The 19,085-nt window shown below is 37.2% G+C and overlaps 1 protein-coding gene across 2 annotated transcripts in view; it reads left to right on the forward strand.

Moving 5' to 3' along the window:
• Positions 1-14,922, forward strand: part of LOC309553742 (protein unc-13 homolog C-like) — a 621,348-nt gene extending 606,426 nt beyond the window's left edge. For both annotated transcript variants that reach the window (XM_082255119.1, XM_082255120.1), the window contains 2 exons: positions 3,845-4,004; positions 13,935-14,922. In XM_082255119.1, coding sequence (XP_082111245.1) covers positions 3,845-4,004; positions 13,935-14,217 — 443 coding nt within the window. In that variant the 3' untranslated portion in view covers positions 14,218-14,922. The remainder of the gene's footprint in view (positions 1-3,844; positions 4,005-13,934) is intronic.
• Positions 14,923-19,085: the final 4,163 nt, after the last annotated feature.

Consider the following 19,085-nt stretch of genomic DNA (forward strand, 5'->3'; position numbering starts at 1 on the left):
CCGCAGAGGTGTTCAAATTCCACCGAAAGAAAGCTTTATTTGTAGGGAAAAAAAGGACATCAATTGTATTTGGGTATAATGTCGCATGACCATGCAGTTGTCAGTTAAAATAATGCAGTGCTCTATCGCAAAAAATGGTCTGGTCATTAAGGGGGAAAACCTTCCAATCCAGAACTGGTTAACTTCTTTGTGTGCATAATGACACTAAAAATGTGTTTCTATTACAAAGAATAGCAAATTATTTACAAATGAAATAAAGGTTTTTTCCTTTTTTTAATATTGTGTTTTTTTTCAAATGTGTAACTAAAAAAAGGAATTTAATAATACTAGAAATAAAAAAATCAACAGCAGAATAGCTAAAAGTAGAAAAGGAGAGGAGTTATTCAAGGCTGACAGCCAAGGCTGAATAACTAAGGGTTACTAAGTGGGTAAATAGGAACATTTTTATTATTTTTTCAAGAGCATTTCTAGTACCAATCCTTGTACCTTGATTGATTTGCTTTAGTATTTACATGTATTTGCAACCTCTGCTCCTCTGACACAGGGACTGAGGTGGATATGAGACAGCTATGCAAAGGATTGGGATGGGATTTCAGTTTAAATGCATACACAATTAAAGAAGTTGTAAACCTCCAGAAAAAAAGCCCCAAAAAAAACAAAAAACCTGTAAGACAAAGGCATAATGAGCTAATATGCATCGTATACATGCTCATTATAAAAAAATACTTACCTCAGAACAAAGCTCTCCAGTGGCGCCCACACACTGCTGAGACAGCTGACATCTTCCCCGGTGTTTCTTCCGGGTTTGCTTGCTCCGAGGCTGTGAGTAGCTCTCATCATCGGCTGCATGCACTCGGAATATCTCCTAAACTGTGCCTTATAGGCTTACCTGTAGGTACAATTACAAAATAAGACTTCACTTCCTCTTTAAGAAGGGGCCAAAAACGTGTTTTATATTAGTGCAGTAACATGTTTTAATTGCCTATATGTCTTAAACTTCTTTTATTGTCCTTGTTTGGTTTCTAGCTAGATTGCTATCTTCCCCAGTGAGCTTATTGGTCCTTTGATTGCATTCAATGGATCATTAGTGAAAAGCGACATGCTTTGCTACTGTCTCTTTAGGTGGCCATCATTAAAACTGTATATTGCAGACAGTGATAAAATATATTTTTTTGTATTAAATACTTCGTTTTTTCCTGTTGATTATAATTTGCCTTCCAGCCCCATCCAAAAAACTGTTGGCAATGGGGCTTTCTCGCCTGCTTTTATAGGGACCCTGTATGTTAGACTATGGTATGTGTCCTTGAACACATAAGCATTTACAGGTGTATTGGTAGAGGCTAGAGTTAAAGGAAAAAAAAACTGTGAAATATTAAACAATCCAGAGCAGCAACTCAAATGTGAGATAGATACAAACAAAACAATATAAACAAGTGAAGTTGCACTGTGCTAAAAATCAATTCTCAAAAAGGCATTATGTGCAATAATGACATTGACTGTAGAAAATACTTCAAACAAAATTGTGATATTAAAAAAAACCTAAATATAGTCCATTGGCACTAATAATTAAACACCAGTGAAAATACATAACGGAACAATGTCCAACACAATATTCAAATTGTATCTTCCCTGTAATAGTGTGTCCTTCCACCACCACATGTGATACCCTCCACAAAGACAGGATGGCCTGCTTACCAGAGATATAGACTTTAACAGGTCAACAGCACTTTGGGCTTTACACAGCCAGGGCCTCGTGTCACCAGAGGAGTTAATAGACTGGTAGACTCTCCTATATATATATATATCTCTGGCCAATGGTCCAACTTCACAGCCTCTCAAAAGGTGACACTCCCCATAAAATGCAATAAAAATTTGCCATAGTGTAAAATCTTTCCATGCTTTATTAGTATATAAAATAATGCACTTACAACAACGTGGTATATATCCGCATAAATATCATAGCCGGCCGGCTGTAGTAACTGCACCCGTCCTTCTTGGAACTCTAAGCACGGTGACGTCAGAATGTTGCTGAATCCAATGCGTTTCATCACAAATTACATCGTCCTTGGGCACGGGCGTGTGCTGACTCACTGCAAATAAATAGCATCCACAGCAATCACACCCCGTTCTGAGCCCCAGGTAGTCACTTACTGTTCAGCCATTTTCCCATCCCTCCTACCTAATTGCCTCTACTCAATAATATCTAAATTATAAAAAAAAAGGTTGCAAAATAGGTGGCACCCAATGATTCTTTTTATTTATTTGTTTGAACCACAATCCTTACCATGGATATATGGATCCTAGAGATACGATCTCCAGGTCCAATAGCTATGAAAAATAGATCCATATTAAATGGTGTATACATTATATTATAGTTTTTTGATACATATACTTTTATAGATAACTGTTGAAGCATGAATCGGGAGATAGGTTTGATACATGTTGCATGGTACCGATTAGGGTCAGACTGGTTCTATTTGTAAACTTGGTCTGAGTCTTTGGATAGTCCTGAAATCAGTAATACACTATCATTTGATGAATTAATATGTTTCAATAATTTTTATTAATTTTCTTCTAAACAAGAGGGAAAATACAAAAAAAAAAAAACTGTGTTACATTTCAAACACCATAACAATAAACATAAGTATGGTATACAACAGCCCATGTTAGAATCCCATCATACACAATACAATTAACAAATCGCATTGGACTCTAATAACATACAGTCGTAAGGTATTCCCCACCTGATCTCTCAATATGTCCAGGTGGATTTTCCCTATTTCGTAAAATGCCCATACTATAACAATATACCATTTATTTATTGGGAAAAAAGAAGAAAAAAAAGAAGAAAAAAAAATGTAATTGAGGGTAGCCATAATCAAGTCTCAATAGAATCTTTTAGGAACTTGTGCTATAGGTTTTTCTTATATAAATGTAGTTTAATCCACTCAGCCATATTGCCCAGTTCTTGTCAAATTTAGTACAACAAAATTTATTTAATGCCAATAATCGTTCATATTGATGGTTTTCCTGTACAACATATATAACTTCTGAGACATTAGGGGATTCAAGAGCTTTCCATTTCCTAAGAATAATATTGCGAGCAGCCAGAAGGATATGAGTTACTACCGGCCTCATATGCCTCGGATACAAATCTATACCCAAATGCAAGATTGCTAAACCCGGATTAGGAGACGTTAAGGCTCCTGCAGTGGCCCCCAATAGGCGGAAGATACCCTTCCAATAGCTTATAACATTAGGACAGTCCCATAGTATATGCAGCAGTGTCCTTTTCCACCACAATTACGCCAATAATCAGAGGAAGTACCAGAGGCAAATTTATTGATTCTCCCCGGGGTATAATACCACCTATGGGTTATTTTAAACATAATTTCCCAATGATTAACACAATGCGAATAAGCATGGATAGACCTAAAGGCTGCTTGCCGTTGTTCTGTATAGTGTTGTGTATGGAGGTCAATTTCCCATAGTGTCATACTTCGGGATTTTAATGCAAAAGGAGAACAGGAATTTAATTTTGTTGGGATACTTTGTAAGACTCATCCTAACATAAAGGGATGCAGACACTACAGCTTTTCTCATTTCAAACACTGGAACTGCTTCGGGTGGGTATAATGAAGGCTGACCATTCAGAAATCAGTTTAAAGTTGAACTGTGGCAAAGCTAAGAATAAAGTGGAAAAAATAAACTGTTAAAATCCTTGCTATGTAAGCTGTTTACCTACAAACAGTTCCATTTTTACCCAGCAAACTAGGGCTACAGTTTAAAATGTGGTTTTGTATAGCATGATTGGTGATGTGTTCACTATTCCCTTTTGTTGCAGTTGTGGCACTCAATGGCTTGATTTGGCAGACTACAGCTATGTTCCGGCCTTTTGTTGAAGTCTATGTATTAGGTCCCAATCTGGCTGACAAGAAAAGGAAATTAAGCACTAAAACAAAAAGCAACACCTGGTCACCAAAATACAATGAGACTTTCCAATTGTAAGTTCATCAGATCTTTTTTTTTTTCTTTTTTTTAACACTGACCTCTGGACTTATAAGTTATTTGTGATTTTATTATCCTGACATGTGCATTTTAAGTTAAGTGAACAGACCTGCAAAGTCTAGTGCCTTGGTATCGCTAATTACTGGACTCTGGCAGAGGTCCCCTAAGCTTAGCCAAATGCAATTCTGATTGTCATCAATTGTCCACACATTACCTCCTCTTCTCCCAGTTTTCTCAAGCTTTTATGCGCAGTGTATATGCTTTCTGTGTTACTTGTAAAACACAGGTCCTTGTCAATTATTTTGTTTTGTATTAACAGAATTCTTTTTTATACCTCTTAATTAACAAACAGTTTATGGCATAAGGTAACTCAGTGCAGCACTGTAGCTGCACACAACAATTATTTCAGAAATGCTTAATAACAATTTTTTTGTATCCTTTAAGTGTTTCAATTCTGAATCCTCCTCTGCTCTGTTTTTATTTGACCTGTACCTAAATATTCTTTATTTTGTTATTTTTTGGTGCTCTTTTCAGCATCTTCTGCGTATTAGAATTGCTGCTGACATTTTGGATTTAGGGCTCATGCACACAAGGTGCATCCTAAATGAGCTCAGTGTGCTGCCAGCAGTGCTGAGCACAGTGGCCCATTATTAGATTAGAGTGCACTGGCATGAAAGATCTGGATGTCTAAACTGTCATGCGTGATCCTGTACACGCTCGGAGGATCTAATCTGAGCACTGCAGGAAGTGGAACATGCTTTCTTTGTCCAGCTTTCTTTTTTTCATTGCCCATTTCTGTGTATATTAAAGCTGTGCTTGATATTTTTAATTAGTTGGTTATATTTGTACCACTGCTGTTCTTCAAAATTGATAGCACATTGGATATAGTTATGTTCCACATGTATTGGTGAGTGCAAGTGACATAAGTGCTGCCAAACAATCTCAAACTCTCATTGGCCCTATGTTCATAGGCATTTTATGCATTAGGGTTTTTTGTGGTTCTAAAGCCTGAAGGCTTTTTACCTTCATGCATAGTAAAAAAAACCTTATACTAACCTGAGCCCGAGTCCGATTCTGATCCAGCGAAGTGCACAAAAGCAGAAGCTCTCCCGGGTCCCTGCTCCTCATTGGCTGGGACACAGCAGTGGGAGCCATTTGCTCCCACTTCTGTTAATCACAGCCAGTAAGGAGGGGAAGGGGAGGCAGAGCTGAGCCACAATCTGTGTGACTCATAGAAACTCAGGAGCAAACAAGCACAAGTGTCCCCAGGGCAAGCAGCTTGCTCTAGGGGCACTCGGTAGGGAGGAGGGGCCTGAAGCGCCATCAGGGACCTAGGAAGAAGAGGATCGGGGCTGCTCTGTGCAAAACCCTTGCAAGAAGCAGGTAAGTATAACATGTTTGCTGTTAAAAAAACAATCAGAACCTTTACAATCACTTTAAATGATCAGTATGCTTTAAAGTGAATTGCTTTTACAGAACCAAATACATGAAGCTTTTTTTATATGAAGTTTTACAGAACCAAATACAGAACCAAATACATGTATTGGGAAAAGATTTAAAATAGAACTAAAAGCAATTTTTCCCATTTTGGATGGGGTAAAAGAGCGCTTTACCACCTGTGAGGTTTATTTCTGCCATCTCTTTCAAAACGAGTGTCCTCATTGGAATTATCCTCACTATTCTTGTCTACACAAAATTAGGGATTTTCTTTTAGTTTCACTTTCATTATACAGGACAAATAGAAAAGGGTGACACCAACAGCAATAAAAACATGACAGCTGTTGTCTCTATCTCCATTCTATCAAAAAAAACCAAAAAAAATTACAAAAACAAAAAAATAGTTTTCCTTTTAGTTATGCTTTTATAGTTAGAAAATTCTAAAGATGTAATTCAAGAGCTATTATCAAATGTGCTGATTCTTCTTTCAACCAAGGGAATATGTTCAGGCATCTGGAATTTAGAGAACCATTAATGAATTATTTAGCTGTGAATTTGTTTTCCCACTAGGTGACAATTCTTCTTTTTGGTCCTAACTCCTAACATTATTTTTTACAGCTGTGGTTTGAGTAGTTGTCATTAGGAGACAATTCATTCAATTTTATGTAACGTTTAACTTCTTCCTGCCAGCTGTTTGCATATATATGGCCTCTCGGTGGGTGGGTGAGTGGGCTTTAACAATAAGTGCCTACATATATGCGGCCTAAATGTAAACATTACTGCGTTGAGAGAGCATGCCCTGCTTTTAAAGGACCATGGGGGCTTTGGCAGGAAGGGGTTAACCAACATTTCCGGTTGTTCACTAAGGAGAAAAACTCCAATGTTGCATCATTTTTTTTTTTTGCTTTGCATTTTGCTTTTAAATAGCTGATAGTGGGTAAAGGATGAGAGTCTAACTGCGGGTTGAACAGGGTAGATATTGCAGCTACTTTACAGGACCAATGCAGGAGTAAAAAACAATATTTAAACCTAAAGTGTCTAAACCCAAAACAAAACAAAAAAAAAAAGCAGCTTATTAGCCCTTGGATGTGATAGTTGCATTTGTTTTGTTTTTTCAAACCTATTTTTCATTTTTTTTACCAGGTGATCTGGCCAGCAACAAACTTAGTGTTCTAGGGTGACAGTGGGGGATATTTACTAAAACTGGAACCCGCAGAATCTGATGAAGCTGTGCATGGTAGCCATTCAGCTTCCAATAAGGCTTTGACAATAAAACCAGGAAGCTGATCAGTTTGTAAGCAGAGCTGCATCAGATTTTGCACATTCCGGTTTTAGTAGATTTGCCCTAATGTTGTCACCTTCAGTGAGGAAATATTCACAGCAATAAATTAGAGTTCTGGCAGGATAGTATTTATTTTGCCCTTATCAAACAGATAAGGTTAAACCTTTTCAATGCTTTATACTGTGCGCACAATTATTAGGCAAGTGAGTATTTTCATCAAATCATCATGTTTATGCATATTGTCCAACTCCAAGCTGTATAAACTTGAATGCTTATTGGCTTTAAGCAAATCAGGTGATGTGTTTTTGTGTAATGAGGAAGGGTGTGGCCTAGGGTGATCAACACCCTATATCAAGGTGTGCATAATTATTAGGCAGCTTCTTTTCCCCAGGCAAAATGGACCTAAAAAGAGAATTAGCTGACTCTAAAAAGAAAAAAAATTGTAAAAAGTCTTTCAGAGGGATGCAGCACTCTTGAAATTGCTAAGATATTGGGGCATGATCACAGAACCACCAATTGTTTTGTTGAAATTAGTCAACAGGGTGGCAAGAAACATGTTGACTAAAAAGGACGCAAATTAAGTGCTAAAGATTTGAGACGAATCAAACGTGAAGCTACCCGGAACCCATTATCCTCTAGTGCGGTGTTATTCCAGAACTGCAACCTACCTGGAGTGCCCAGAAGTACAAGGTGTTCAGTGCTCAGAGACATGGCCAAGGCATAAGACACATAAGTTAAAGGGTGAAGACTGGGCCAAGAAATATCTGAAGACAGATTTTTTCAAAAGGTTTTATGGACTGATGAAATAAGTCTAGACCAGATGGATGGGCCTGTGGCTGGATCAGTAACGGGCACAGAGATCCACTTTGACTCAGATTCCAGCAAGATGGAGGTGGTGTACTGGTATGGGCTGGTATTATTAAAGATGAGCTAGTTACACCTTTTCACATTTAAGATGGACTCAAAATCAACTCTCAAACCTTCTTCCAGTTTTTAGAAGACACTTTCTTTAAGTAGTAGTACAGGGAAAAGTATGCATCTTTCAAGAAGACTATGATATTTATGTAGGACAATGCTTCATCGCATGCATCAAAGTACTCCACTGCATGCCTAGCCAGTAAAGGCCTTAAAGATAAAAGAATAATGACATGGCCCCTTTCCTCACATGACCTAAACCCTATTGAGAACTTGTGGGCCCTTCTTAAATGGGAGATTTACGTGAAGGAAAACAGTACACCTATCTGAACATTGTCTTGGAGGTTGTGGTTACTGCTGCCTAAAAAGTTGATTGTTAACAGATCAAGAAACTGATAGACTCCATGAATGGACTGCTATTGAAAAGACGGGTGGCTATATTTGTCACTGATTTTTTTTTTTTTTTTTTTTTTAATGTCCGAAATGTTTATTTGTAAATTTTGAATTGTATGTTTATTATTCTCACTTTAACAGATGAAAATAAACAAGTGAGGTGAAAAAAAAATCATTTTTCAATTAGTTGCATACTAATTCTGCACACCAATAGATGCCCAATAATTGTGCACACGTAGATATTCTTCTAAGAAAGCCAAAACCTCACTTTTACTTTACTAAATATTCAGGTTTGAGGTTATTTCACTTTTTGAACAGACCGAGAGCAAAAGGGAGCAAATAACGAAATTTAGTATTAGGAATTTTACGCTTTGTCTGAACAGCATGTGTTAACATTACAATATTTAAAGTAGAACTTAAGTCAAAGAGTTGGAGAGGTTTGTAATCCCTTTCCATTTTTTGCAAAATGTGTTCTATTGGGTAGATTTCCCTTCACTTTCTGCCTCATAGCTAAAACAGAAAGTAAGAGATAATCTCTCCAAAGTGAGGGAATCCATAGATGTCATCAGGGTCACCAGAATTAGTGTCCCCATTGGAAGATTTCCCCTCTGTTTTGGGACAACCCAACATATAGGATTTTCTCTTACTTTCACCTTTTAACAATAATGGTAAACAGAATGAATAGAGCGAGTGAATTGACCCCTAATGGGGCACAGACAGCAATAAAACCTGACATGTTTTTAAAATTTTTTGATTCTCATTCATCATCTTATATATTCTTAATAAAATGATATTACAGTCAGTGATGACACATTGAATAGATAATCAATACAAAAATACCTAAGACAAATGTGAGAACATAAATATTATACCATGTAATTTCAGTTCATCAACTTGGTAAAAAAAATAAAATAAATAACTGCAAAAATAATATTAATAATACTAAAAATACTATAGCAATACTATTATTAATATATAAAATAAAACATTCTAAATTCAAATATGGACCTAATGAGATTAAGAATGGCCAAAATTGATATGTGCATATGTGTCTTTAGCAGTTTTGGAAATGATGATTAATGTAAAAATTGATAAGCAGTTTTATACAATTATTACATTAATACAGGTTAATAAAATAATGACACTTCCAACTTTTAAATTCTTTTGCTTGTAAGAGATTAACATTCTTATGGAACATTACAAACAACATTTTTTTTTACTAAATTGCAATAGGCTGCAGTAAGTGAGGACTAGCTATTAGATTTGGCAATGGTGACAGCTCTTAAATCCAGGATACCTAGCAGGCCTGTTCTAGCGAGTTTCTATTTAAACAGTAAATATGACACTTATTACTGCTGAGTTTATGAGAAGCAGGTGTTTATCCCTATGGAAGTGTCCCCAGGCTGCCTCCACACAGTGTTGTGGGAGTTACTGCTGATCTCTGTCATATGTCTGTTGTGGAGCTATGTGAAATTAACCACACCAAACTATTTTATCAGTAATTTATTGCACCCTGCCTTTTCATTTCAAATCGAGAGGCTTTAATACTTTGCCAATAAACTGACTGTGGTAAGATCTCATAAACCAAAGTGTATAAAAACAATAATTATTTTTTTAATCATTCTAAATAATATATATTCCTTGACTAGAGGGAAAAAAACAAATAAAGACAACTCAAACATGGCAGTGCTTCAGGAAGAAATCGAATATCATTAAAGCCCAACTCCAGCCAAAACCTTTTATTTTGTTTTAAGACAAGGTTGGAGGCTTTGGTAGGTTTTATTTATGTCTGACAAAACCATATTTCTAGTGAAGTGAAATAGGTTTAGCACTTCTGCCAATGTTCTTACTACTATTTGTACTTTCCTGTTCCAATGAAAACTGCACCCCCCTTTTTTTTTACATTTTATGTACAGTTGTCAGAAGGAAAGGAAGTGAAATAATCCATATAGGGATCAAACAATCAAAATAAACCTGACAGAAAAGTTAAAGTATATCTAAAGCCAATTATTTTTTTTCCCCACCTTGGACAGAGAATGGAGTCGTTTTATAGTTTTTCACCATTCATGCTCTAATGTAGAGATTTCCCTTCACTACCTGTATTGTAGCCACAACGTGAAATAAGGGAAAAACTCTCAAAAGTAGTTGAAATCCCCTTTCAGACAGTGGTCACTGCTGTTTGGCATTTGACAGGTTGTGACTGTCTGTCTTAACCCCTAAAAATCCACATACCTGCATGTCAACTGCATGCGTTCACACGGTTGCATTGTGGCCCCATTCAGGAGAATGCAACAGGGGGGATAAAGCATTCTATCTTTGCAACTTAAATTGCAGGGGGGGGGGAGCAATAGAAACACACCTTGTCCGCATGTTTTGTCCTCAGCCTAACTGTACATGTAAACAGGTCCTTAAGGAGTCAGCAGCTCCCTTTTCTGGAGCAATGTAGCCAAAACCTTTGTTCAGTAGAATTTTTAATCTTTTTTTTTTTAAGATTATGTTTATTTAACCACTTGCCGACTGTTCACAGTAATCCTACAGCAGCAGTGCGGCTCCCTTGGGTCCAGCGACGTAGACCTGCGTCGCTGAACTCCTAGTGATTTCTGCGGCATGCTCCCGCTGTGTTTAGACACAGCGGGAGTCGGGCCAGAGGAGGAGAGGCGGCAATTGCCGACTCCCTTCCCCGATTGTCGGGGAAACTGTGAGAAGACCCACCTGCTTAGGTAAACAAAGGAGGAGATCACAGGATTCAGCATAGCTGAACCTGCGATCTCTGTCTCTGTCACAGAACCCCCCCACACTTCAGTAAGCATGAGGCATACATTTAACACATTGATCACCCATAGGGTTAGCCCCTCCCTGCCAGTGTCATTATTACAGTAACAGTTCATATTTTTAGCACTGATTACTGTAGTAATGTCACTGGTCCCACCAAAAGTGTAAAAAATGTCAGTTAGGGGTCCAATCTGTCCCCCACAATGTCGCAGTCCCGCAAAAAATCGCAGATCGCCGCCATTACTAGTAAAATAAATAAATAGAAATTACATAAATCGTTCCCGTAGTTAGTAAACGCGATAACTTTTGCGCAAACCAATCAAAATACGCTTATTGCGATTTTTTTTTACCAAAAATATGAAGCAGAAAACAAATTGGCATAATATGTTTAAAAAAATGTATTTTTATATTTTTTTGGGGAATGTTATAGCAGAAGGTGAAAAATATTGTTTTTTTTTTTTCAAAATTGTCGTGTTTTTTTCTTTATAGCGCAAAAATTAAAAATCGTACAGGTGATCAAATACCACCCAAAGATAGCTCTATTTGTGGGAAAAAAAGGACGTAAATTATGTTTGGGTACAACATTGCACGACCATGTAATTGTCCGCTTAATTAATGCAGTGCTGAAAAGCAAAATAGGGCGTGGTCAGGAAGGGGGTAAAATCTTCCGGGGCAGAAGTGGTTAAAGTATACCTAAAGGAAAAAGGTTTAGTTTTGTTTTGGATAGAGTGGAGAGGAATTAAAAAACCTGTCAGGTTTATATTGCTGTCTGTGTCCCTGTTAGAGAGATGCACCCTATCTATTTGTCATGTTTATCATTAACATCAAAAGTAAAAGTGTCATCAGAACAGTAATAGAGGGGAAATCTTCCAATGAAGACATTAGTTCTGGTGACACTGGTGATAACCAGGGGTTCCCTCACTTTGGAGGAATTTCCATTCACATGTTTTGGCTATAGGATAGGTAGGGAAATGTCCCCAACAGGACACAAAGACTGGGTAAAAAAAAAAAAAAAAAACAACCTGACAGGGGTATAACCCTCCCTATCATAAATAAAAAAATGTCCAACAAAATACTTGGGGATATGTACCAATGCCAAAATAAAAAAAGGAAATAAATGTTTTAAAACAGCATCTCTTTCTAGCAAGTGCCATATTGTTGGCAATCCTCCCTTTATAGAAAGGACACTAGGTTATTCATGCCTTCAAATGAATGGCTTTTGAGATTCATCAGATCTGGAACAAAAAGTATGCACTACATTTTAGTTGGTTCCTTATTTCTAACAGTGATGTTAAAATGCCTCATCCAAAAATTGCAATTTAATAATTTTACTAATCCTGGAAATTTGCCACAAACCCATGGTAAACTCAGATCTCATCCCTAGTGTCTGGGACATGGGATAAAATTGTGTGCAACTTATGGGACCATCAATACCACATAGCGAGGTTTTTAGCAAGCCTTTCCTGAATATCACTTGCTATGAAGGATAGGTGAATTAAAATGTATGATTTGAAAACAGCATTTCCATTCTGATAGGTAATAAGGAGAGCATGGGGATACATATAACGATAGATAGTGTTGAGATAGAATTGGTGAGGCCTACATTTTGTAAGCATAGAGATTCAAAGAGATAAAGATCCCTATGCAGGGATCCCGGAAGTTGTAAAGTATGATGGTAATCTCTAAGCTTAATGTAGAGCAACCAGTTCACCAGGGAATGGTTTGATCATTCATTTAGGACTTAAGATGTTACAAGTGTCCATCGTTAACATAATCTTGATAAGAAAAGGTTTGGATGAAGTCAATTTAAACAGTTTAAAGCAATTCAGAATAGGAGGAGATTCTGGGTACCCCGGTATTGGAGTCTTAGTACCAATATAAGTGGAGAGTGAAACTCATGTGAATCCCATGTTCGAAGAATAGCAAAAAAACATAAATATTTACATTGGGTGTTGTATAGAGGGCACACAGAGAGCTGTGTTCCTAGTTATACCCATAATTTATGCTGCGCATTAAAGATACTGTCCAATAGTCCCATGAGTAGTGTCGCCTTACAGTAAGGTACAATATTTTAAAAAACGGTTAGTTATAAAAAGGAGAACCTTCCCATTTTCCTATTAGAAAGCTCAGTATGCTCTGACAATACAAGGTTCTTTAAACAGCCTGTATGAAGGTTATAGAGTGTTAAAAAGGAATGAGTCTCAAAATCCATGTTTTGCATATTGAAATATAAGATTATACAGTATATACAAGTAATTAAAATATGATATAATATAGCAGTTATGATGAAACACTATGCAAACCGTCATGGGTTTGTTTATATGTAGGATTAAAAGTATAAACATGTTCTTGAAAAGGCAACAAAATCATGAGAAGATAGTACAGTCAATGAACAAAAAGTGTAAGTCAGAAGACATTAAGCATATTATAATAGGGGAAAATTAAATCATTGCCTTAAGAATTTCTTTTTTCCTTTTTATTGGTTGAACTAGATGGGCTTGTATCTTTTTTTAAACCAGACTAATGCTGGCCATACACCAGCCGAAAAATTGTTCAAACTAATTTTCAAAAAACAAAAAATTGGCCGTGAGAGCAGACAATCGTGCCATCATGTAATGACCGAATTTCAAACAATAAATCATTCAATGGACATAAATGAATTTGTTTTTCTTTCAGTTTGTCACGTATGCCCAGTGCAAACAGTTTGGGGGAGAAACACATTAACATTTCAATTTATTATTCATTCGGAAGAATTTTCCAAACTGTTCCTTCATTTTTTCGGCTCTGAAAAGTTAAAACCAATTTTCTATTTATGCCCATTAACTGGACGAAAAACGAACGAATGAAATGACAGATTTTCGAATGATTTTTCAGCTGTGGGGTTGATTTAATAAAACTGGAGAGTGCAAATTCTGGTGCAGCTGTGCATGGTACAATTAAAACCCAGAAGCTGATTGGTTTCTATGCACAGCTGTACCAGATTTTACACCCCTATGTAACTATGTGTAAGAATGCATTTCACATTTTTATGAGGTCAAGTTAGCTTTTAAGCTAAGTGAATGCAAAAGAGGATCATCTTATATAGCCCTTGCTGCCAATGTTATTAATATTTTTTTTTAATTCACAGTATTCTTGGCAATGAAGAAAAGCCAGCAGCCTATGAACTTCACCTGTGTGTCAAAGACTACTGCTTTGCCAGGGAAGATCGCATCATTGGAATGACAGTCATCCAACTGAAGGGCATTGTGGAAAAAGGGAACTGTGCATCCTGGTATTCATTGACAAAGAACATTTGCATGGATGAAACTGGACTGACAATCCTAAGAATACTTTCTCAGAGGTCCAATGACGAGGTTTCCAAGGAGTTTGTCAAGTTGAAATCAGACACGCGATCTCCAGAGGAGGTCTAGAGGGTTGCTGCTGCATGAGGGGAGTGATCTCAAAGAACTCTTTTTAAATACAGACACAAACCATTGATACAGTGTTGTTCTTTGAATAGTGTATGCATGTGAAAATCAGTGGGAATGTTTATTCAATATGTTTCAGTGTTTGCTAGTACACTGGTACTATATTTGCAAGGCGTGTTCAAGAAGAACTGTTTTTCTTTTTATATGACTGATATTGGGCAAGGACTTGTTCCCATAAAGTGCCAAAACCTACACCTTAGAATTGAAACATGCTCATGGTTATTTTTGGTATACATTGTTTTCTTACCAATTTTCAGCCTGATTGAGTAATGAACTATTGATCATTGAGTTGTATTTGTTAAATAAATGTGTGTTGTCATGCAGTCTGTAATATTTGAATTCTTCTGACCTGTTCTCTTTAATCATATCATCGTTTATTTCCTTTGCCTTTATTGCATAATCAAATTATTGTTTGTTGCAACATGTTTTGTACATTGTAAGTCCATTCCTGATTAGAACTGTTCCCTTTTCGTAAAAGAAAGGATGGGGCTATTTTATGTATATCTAACACAACCTTTCTGGTATATCACTGTGAAGATAAATTGAAAAGACGCTTGTCCTTTCTTATACAGTAATATTTGCTGTGTATTCCATTTTCTTATTGTATCTTTCTACAATTAGTGCTAAACACAATGGTCTCATTTCAAATAGGAACCATCTGTGTTGCCAGCAGTCACCAATCAGATTCATTCTACAAAGCAAACCAGAGTGCTGCCATTGCTGAAAATGCCAATAGTCGGACTGTTATGTCGACCCTTTGGTTTCAAAAAACTTCAATGTCATTGACCAAAAACAAATATGCAGATCAGAAAAGTCAAAAGTCCCTACTTACATATTTGCTCCAGGTCGGTGATTACAAATACCAAAGTAGGAGGCTGAGCATGGCAACCAGGCAACTATCATTTTCAGAAGTAGAGTTAAAAAAAGCAGCCTCAGGGTCATTTTAAGATACGGACAGCTAAAAAAAAAAAAAAAATAGATTCAGATTTGCTCAGCGTTCTTGCTAAAGTTTTTTTTTTTTACAATGAAGCACTGAAGAAAATGCAGCTGATGCTAATCGCAACCAGTCAGATTTAACTGCCGTTTTCTTGCACTGGTTGACCATACATGTAAAGAATCTGATCAGTCAGTTGGCGTGAACAGCACTTCTGCCTTTTCCTTCCATTGGGATTTGTGTGCCAGCCCCAGTATGCTCTGTAAGTCAATAGTTTGTGTACATTTGTAAAAATACATTAGAGGGGTAATGTGTTAAACCATTCCTTAAGCTTTGCTCATGCCATTTGTTCAGCTTCTCGCACAACAAAGGGTTATTTTCCATAAAATTTGCAGTATTTTTGTACTGTGTAGAAAAGAACAGAAAATTTCCTTTAGAATATCTCTAATTCTACCAGAGTGTATGTGCTTAAAACATTGTAATGAATACCAAGGATATTGCTCGGAACAGTGTGCAGCTGGTTGTTGTCTGTATCATTAGGGGAAATGGCTTGTGGCAAACTGGAAAATGTTGCATTGTACACTTAGCTGAAATTTCAGTCAAGTGTCTCTTTTTAAAGAAAAAAAAAAAAAATCCTACAGTTTGTACTTATGCAACATAAAAAAAAATGTATTGCACTGAGGCAAAAGTCTTGTTATGTAAATATATTTAGTGACATATTGTAAAATAAAATATGAAGAAAGAGTTTGTTTTATTTATTTATCTGATTTAAAGAAAACCTGTCATGAGAACAATACAATTGCTAATATCCTTTGCAAAATGCTATTTGCCTGGCCTTACTACCTGGTGCCATGGACGGGAACAAATAGGCAGGTCAAGTTTATCTTTATCTGCACACTTGTTCCAGGCTTGTGGCTCAAAGTATTGAAGCCAATGGATTGGCATGGTAGACAGACCACCTCTTAGAGGAAGAAACAATGAATGCCAGCCTTTATCTTTGTTTCATGGCAGGTTTCTTCCAAAGTAAGAACTTTACTTTTTTGTTATATTTTGTTAAAAAACAAAATCTCTATATATATATAACTCTAGTAAATGAGCCCCTGTTATGCATATCATATTAGATGTATGTTTTCATTTCAATTGAAAAAGGGCATTGACTATTACAAGTCACACTAATAAATTACATTTTCCTGTTTATAGTCTTCTATTGGTTTGTAAACTTCAGCTTTGTCTTCAAGAAAAAAGTAAATTACACAGAAAGGCCACATTCCACAAGATGAAATTGTGTGCATTACACAAACTTGAAAAGTACAGTAACAGTACAAACAGCAAGGTATCTTTAGCTGCTGATTAATAATGTGTTTGGTTAGATTTACACTAGTTTGAGCCCTCTGAAGAGCGCCCCATGGTGGACCATTCTTTAGAGCAGGGATCCTTAAACTACGGCCCTCCAGCTGTTGCGGAACCACACATTCCATTAGGCCTTGTAAAACTCTGACATTCACAGACATGACTAGGCATGATGAGAATTATAGTTCTGAACAACTGGATAGTTTGAAGACCCCTGCTTTAGAGGGTACTTAGCAAATGGTGAAAAGGCATTATGTCATCTTCTTACTAACTGTTTTAACCCCCAGAAGCCCTCACTAGCATGCCACAACTGTATGCATTGCATGTTGCCATGGGATGAATGTGCCTGGCCCCTTCACTTGATCGGGTCACATTCGGGGGCCTAATTATGGCACTGGCTGTGAAGCAAGTCATTACTGCTGTAGCATGTGTACACACCCATCCGCTGTTTTAGCTGCTTAAGGGGGAGATGTTGGAGGCAGTAAAAACATGGCGCAACCACATGTTTTTACCTCCCAATGCAAGTATAAATGAGTCCTAATATACAAACAAATTTCTTCTTTTATTATTTTTCTCTGCATTATTTTTAATTCTTTATTTTCAAAGTCAAGGATGGGATACAAGCCAAGGATATTATTATATAGTATTTTGCTGAAAATTACACATTGCTAATAATGTTTCAGAATGAAAAATCCTTCAATGTTCTCTATAATAGGAATGACATAGGCACAGTGTCAACCAGTATAGTAAGCATGCAGTTGTGGAAAACCTGCACAAGTATAAGATGTTTCAGATCAGTATGAGCACAACTAAGGCAACATATACTGTAATGCACAAACTGAAAGAGTAAGAGAGAGAAATAAGGAATTAAGTGAAATAGACATGTCTGGGGAATGAAAGAAAAAGCAAAGAGGGGGAAAGTAATATGTGGAAAGGAAACAAAATAGGAAAAGTCAGGTGTGCTGGATTAGGGGAGGAACGGGAACTGGTTGGGGCCTCTCTAGGTGTTTATCAGCACAGAGAAATCAACCTGTGGAAAAACTATCTTTGTATTCTTGGGGGCACATGAACACCAACCAGTAAAACCACATTTGTCCAAATTTTTCCTCCTGAAGTTTGGGGGATGCTGTCATGTCTCTCATGTACAGTATATAATCTAATTTTTTTCATAAACTCTAAACTGATAGAGGAAACTCCTTGCAGAGGGGAGGATATCATTGCTGCATTAAAAGGTATTTAGAAAAAGATTTTTTCTACTTGTTCCCCAAAAGAATAGAGAGGTGGAGAAGGTAGGCTGCTGGATCATGTCCAAGCTCAGCATCTGTCAATTTACAAATGACGTCCCAGGCACCATGGTAGAAGTCTCTTAGCTTGGCACAGGACCTTTTGCATCTCTTTGTTCTGCTCATTGAAGTGTTTACCTTCATTTTATCAGACTTTAAAATTTTTAGGTGTGTATTTTCGTTTCAAAATAGAGTTTAAAAAGCCACCTTCAGGCACAGAACTTCAGAAAAGCAGCTAAACATGTGTGAAACTCATACATGGGGACTATTGCCTACTTTACCTGCCATAGGCAATTCTGTTCAGCCGATTTGTGATCCATGTCTTCAGCCCATAATAGAAATAGCATAGCTTGGTCATGCACAAAGTCCTATCTTGCTGAATAGACCTTAAAGGGAGGCAACACACTGTTGAGGTCATTCCTCTTATTGACTTAGATCCTCCTTCCTAAAGTGCTGCCACACAGAGGATTATGAGTAGCTTATTTCAACAACAAATCGAAGTCCTTACACTGGTTGCATTTATAATATAAGGAATGATTCTCCTATTGGTCTGGGTCAGTGACTCAGAAAGGATTGAAGTCAAAGCATCAATATAAAAAGCCAGACAAACTGTCAACAAATTATCTACAACAGAGTTTCACATAAATATGTTTATTAAAGAATCAGTTAACTAAAATGAAGACACATCTGCTTCCATATTAGAATATTCTAAATAATCCTCTTAAGAAAGGTGCTCCAACACTGGTCTTCCAAGGCTGCCATATTTAACTGTAAGGAATCAACCAGCACCCCGACCGGGTACCTCAGTTGACGGATGCTCCTAGTGCTTCCTGAGGGCTCCAAGCACTCCACCAGACACCATAACCGCCTCAGACCCCACGAACCGCCGCAGCTTGGTTAGGGTCTCCTACCTACCCTGGACCTACGACAAGGCTCCAGGTTCCCGTGGGTGAACCTCTCTTTCCCCAGAGAGGGCAGCAGGAAAAAGCTCTACACAAGCTCTTACAAGAGCTTAGTGATTATCCAAGGGAATATGGAAGACCATAGCAATCCCTTGTAGCATATTCCCCCAATAAGAGACAGGACTCTAGATTGAGGGTGAACTAACTCAACTTTATTGAACAAGAAACAGACTTATATATAGTTTTCCCCCACAAGGTTACCGCCCAGGTGGACCTTGTTGAGGACTGGATGTGACATTCACAATCCAATAGAAACAGGGTTTTACTCTCAGTCATTCCCAT

The sequence above is a fragment of the Pelophylax lessonae genome (genome assembly GCF_965119305.1).
Source record: "Pelophylax lessonae genome assembly, chromosome: 4".
In the NCBI taxonomy this organism is placed as follows: Eukaryota; Metazoa; Chordata; class Amphibia; order Anura; family Ranidae; genus Pelophylax; species Pelophylax lessonae.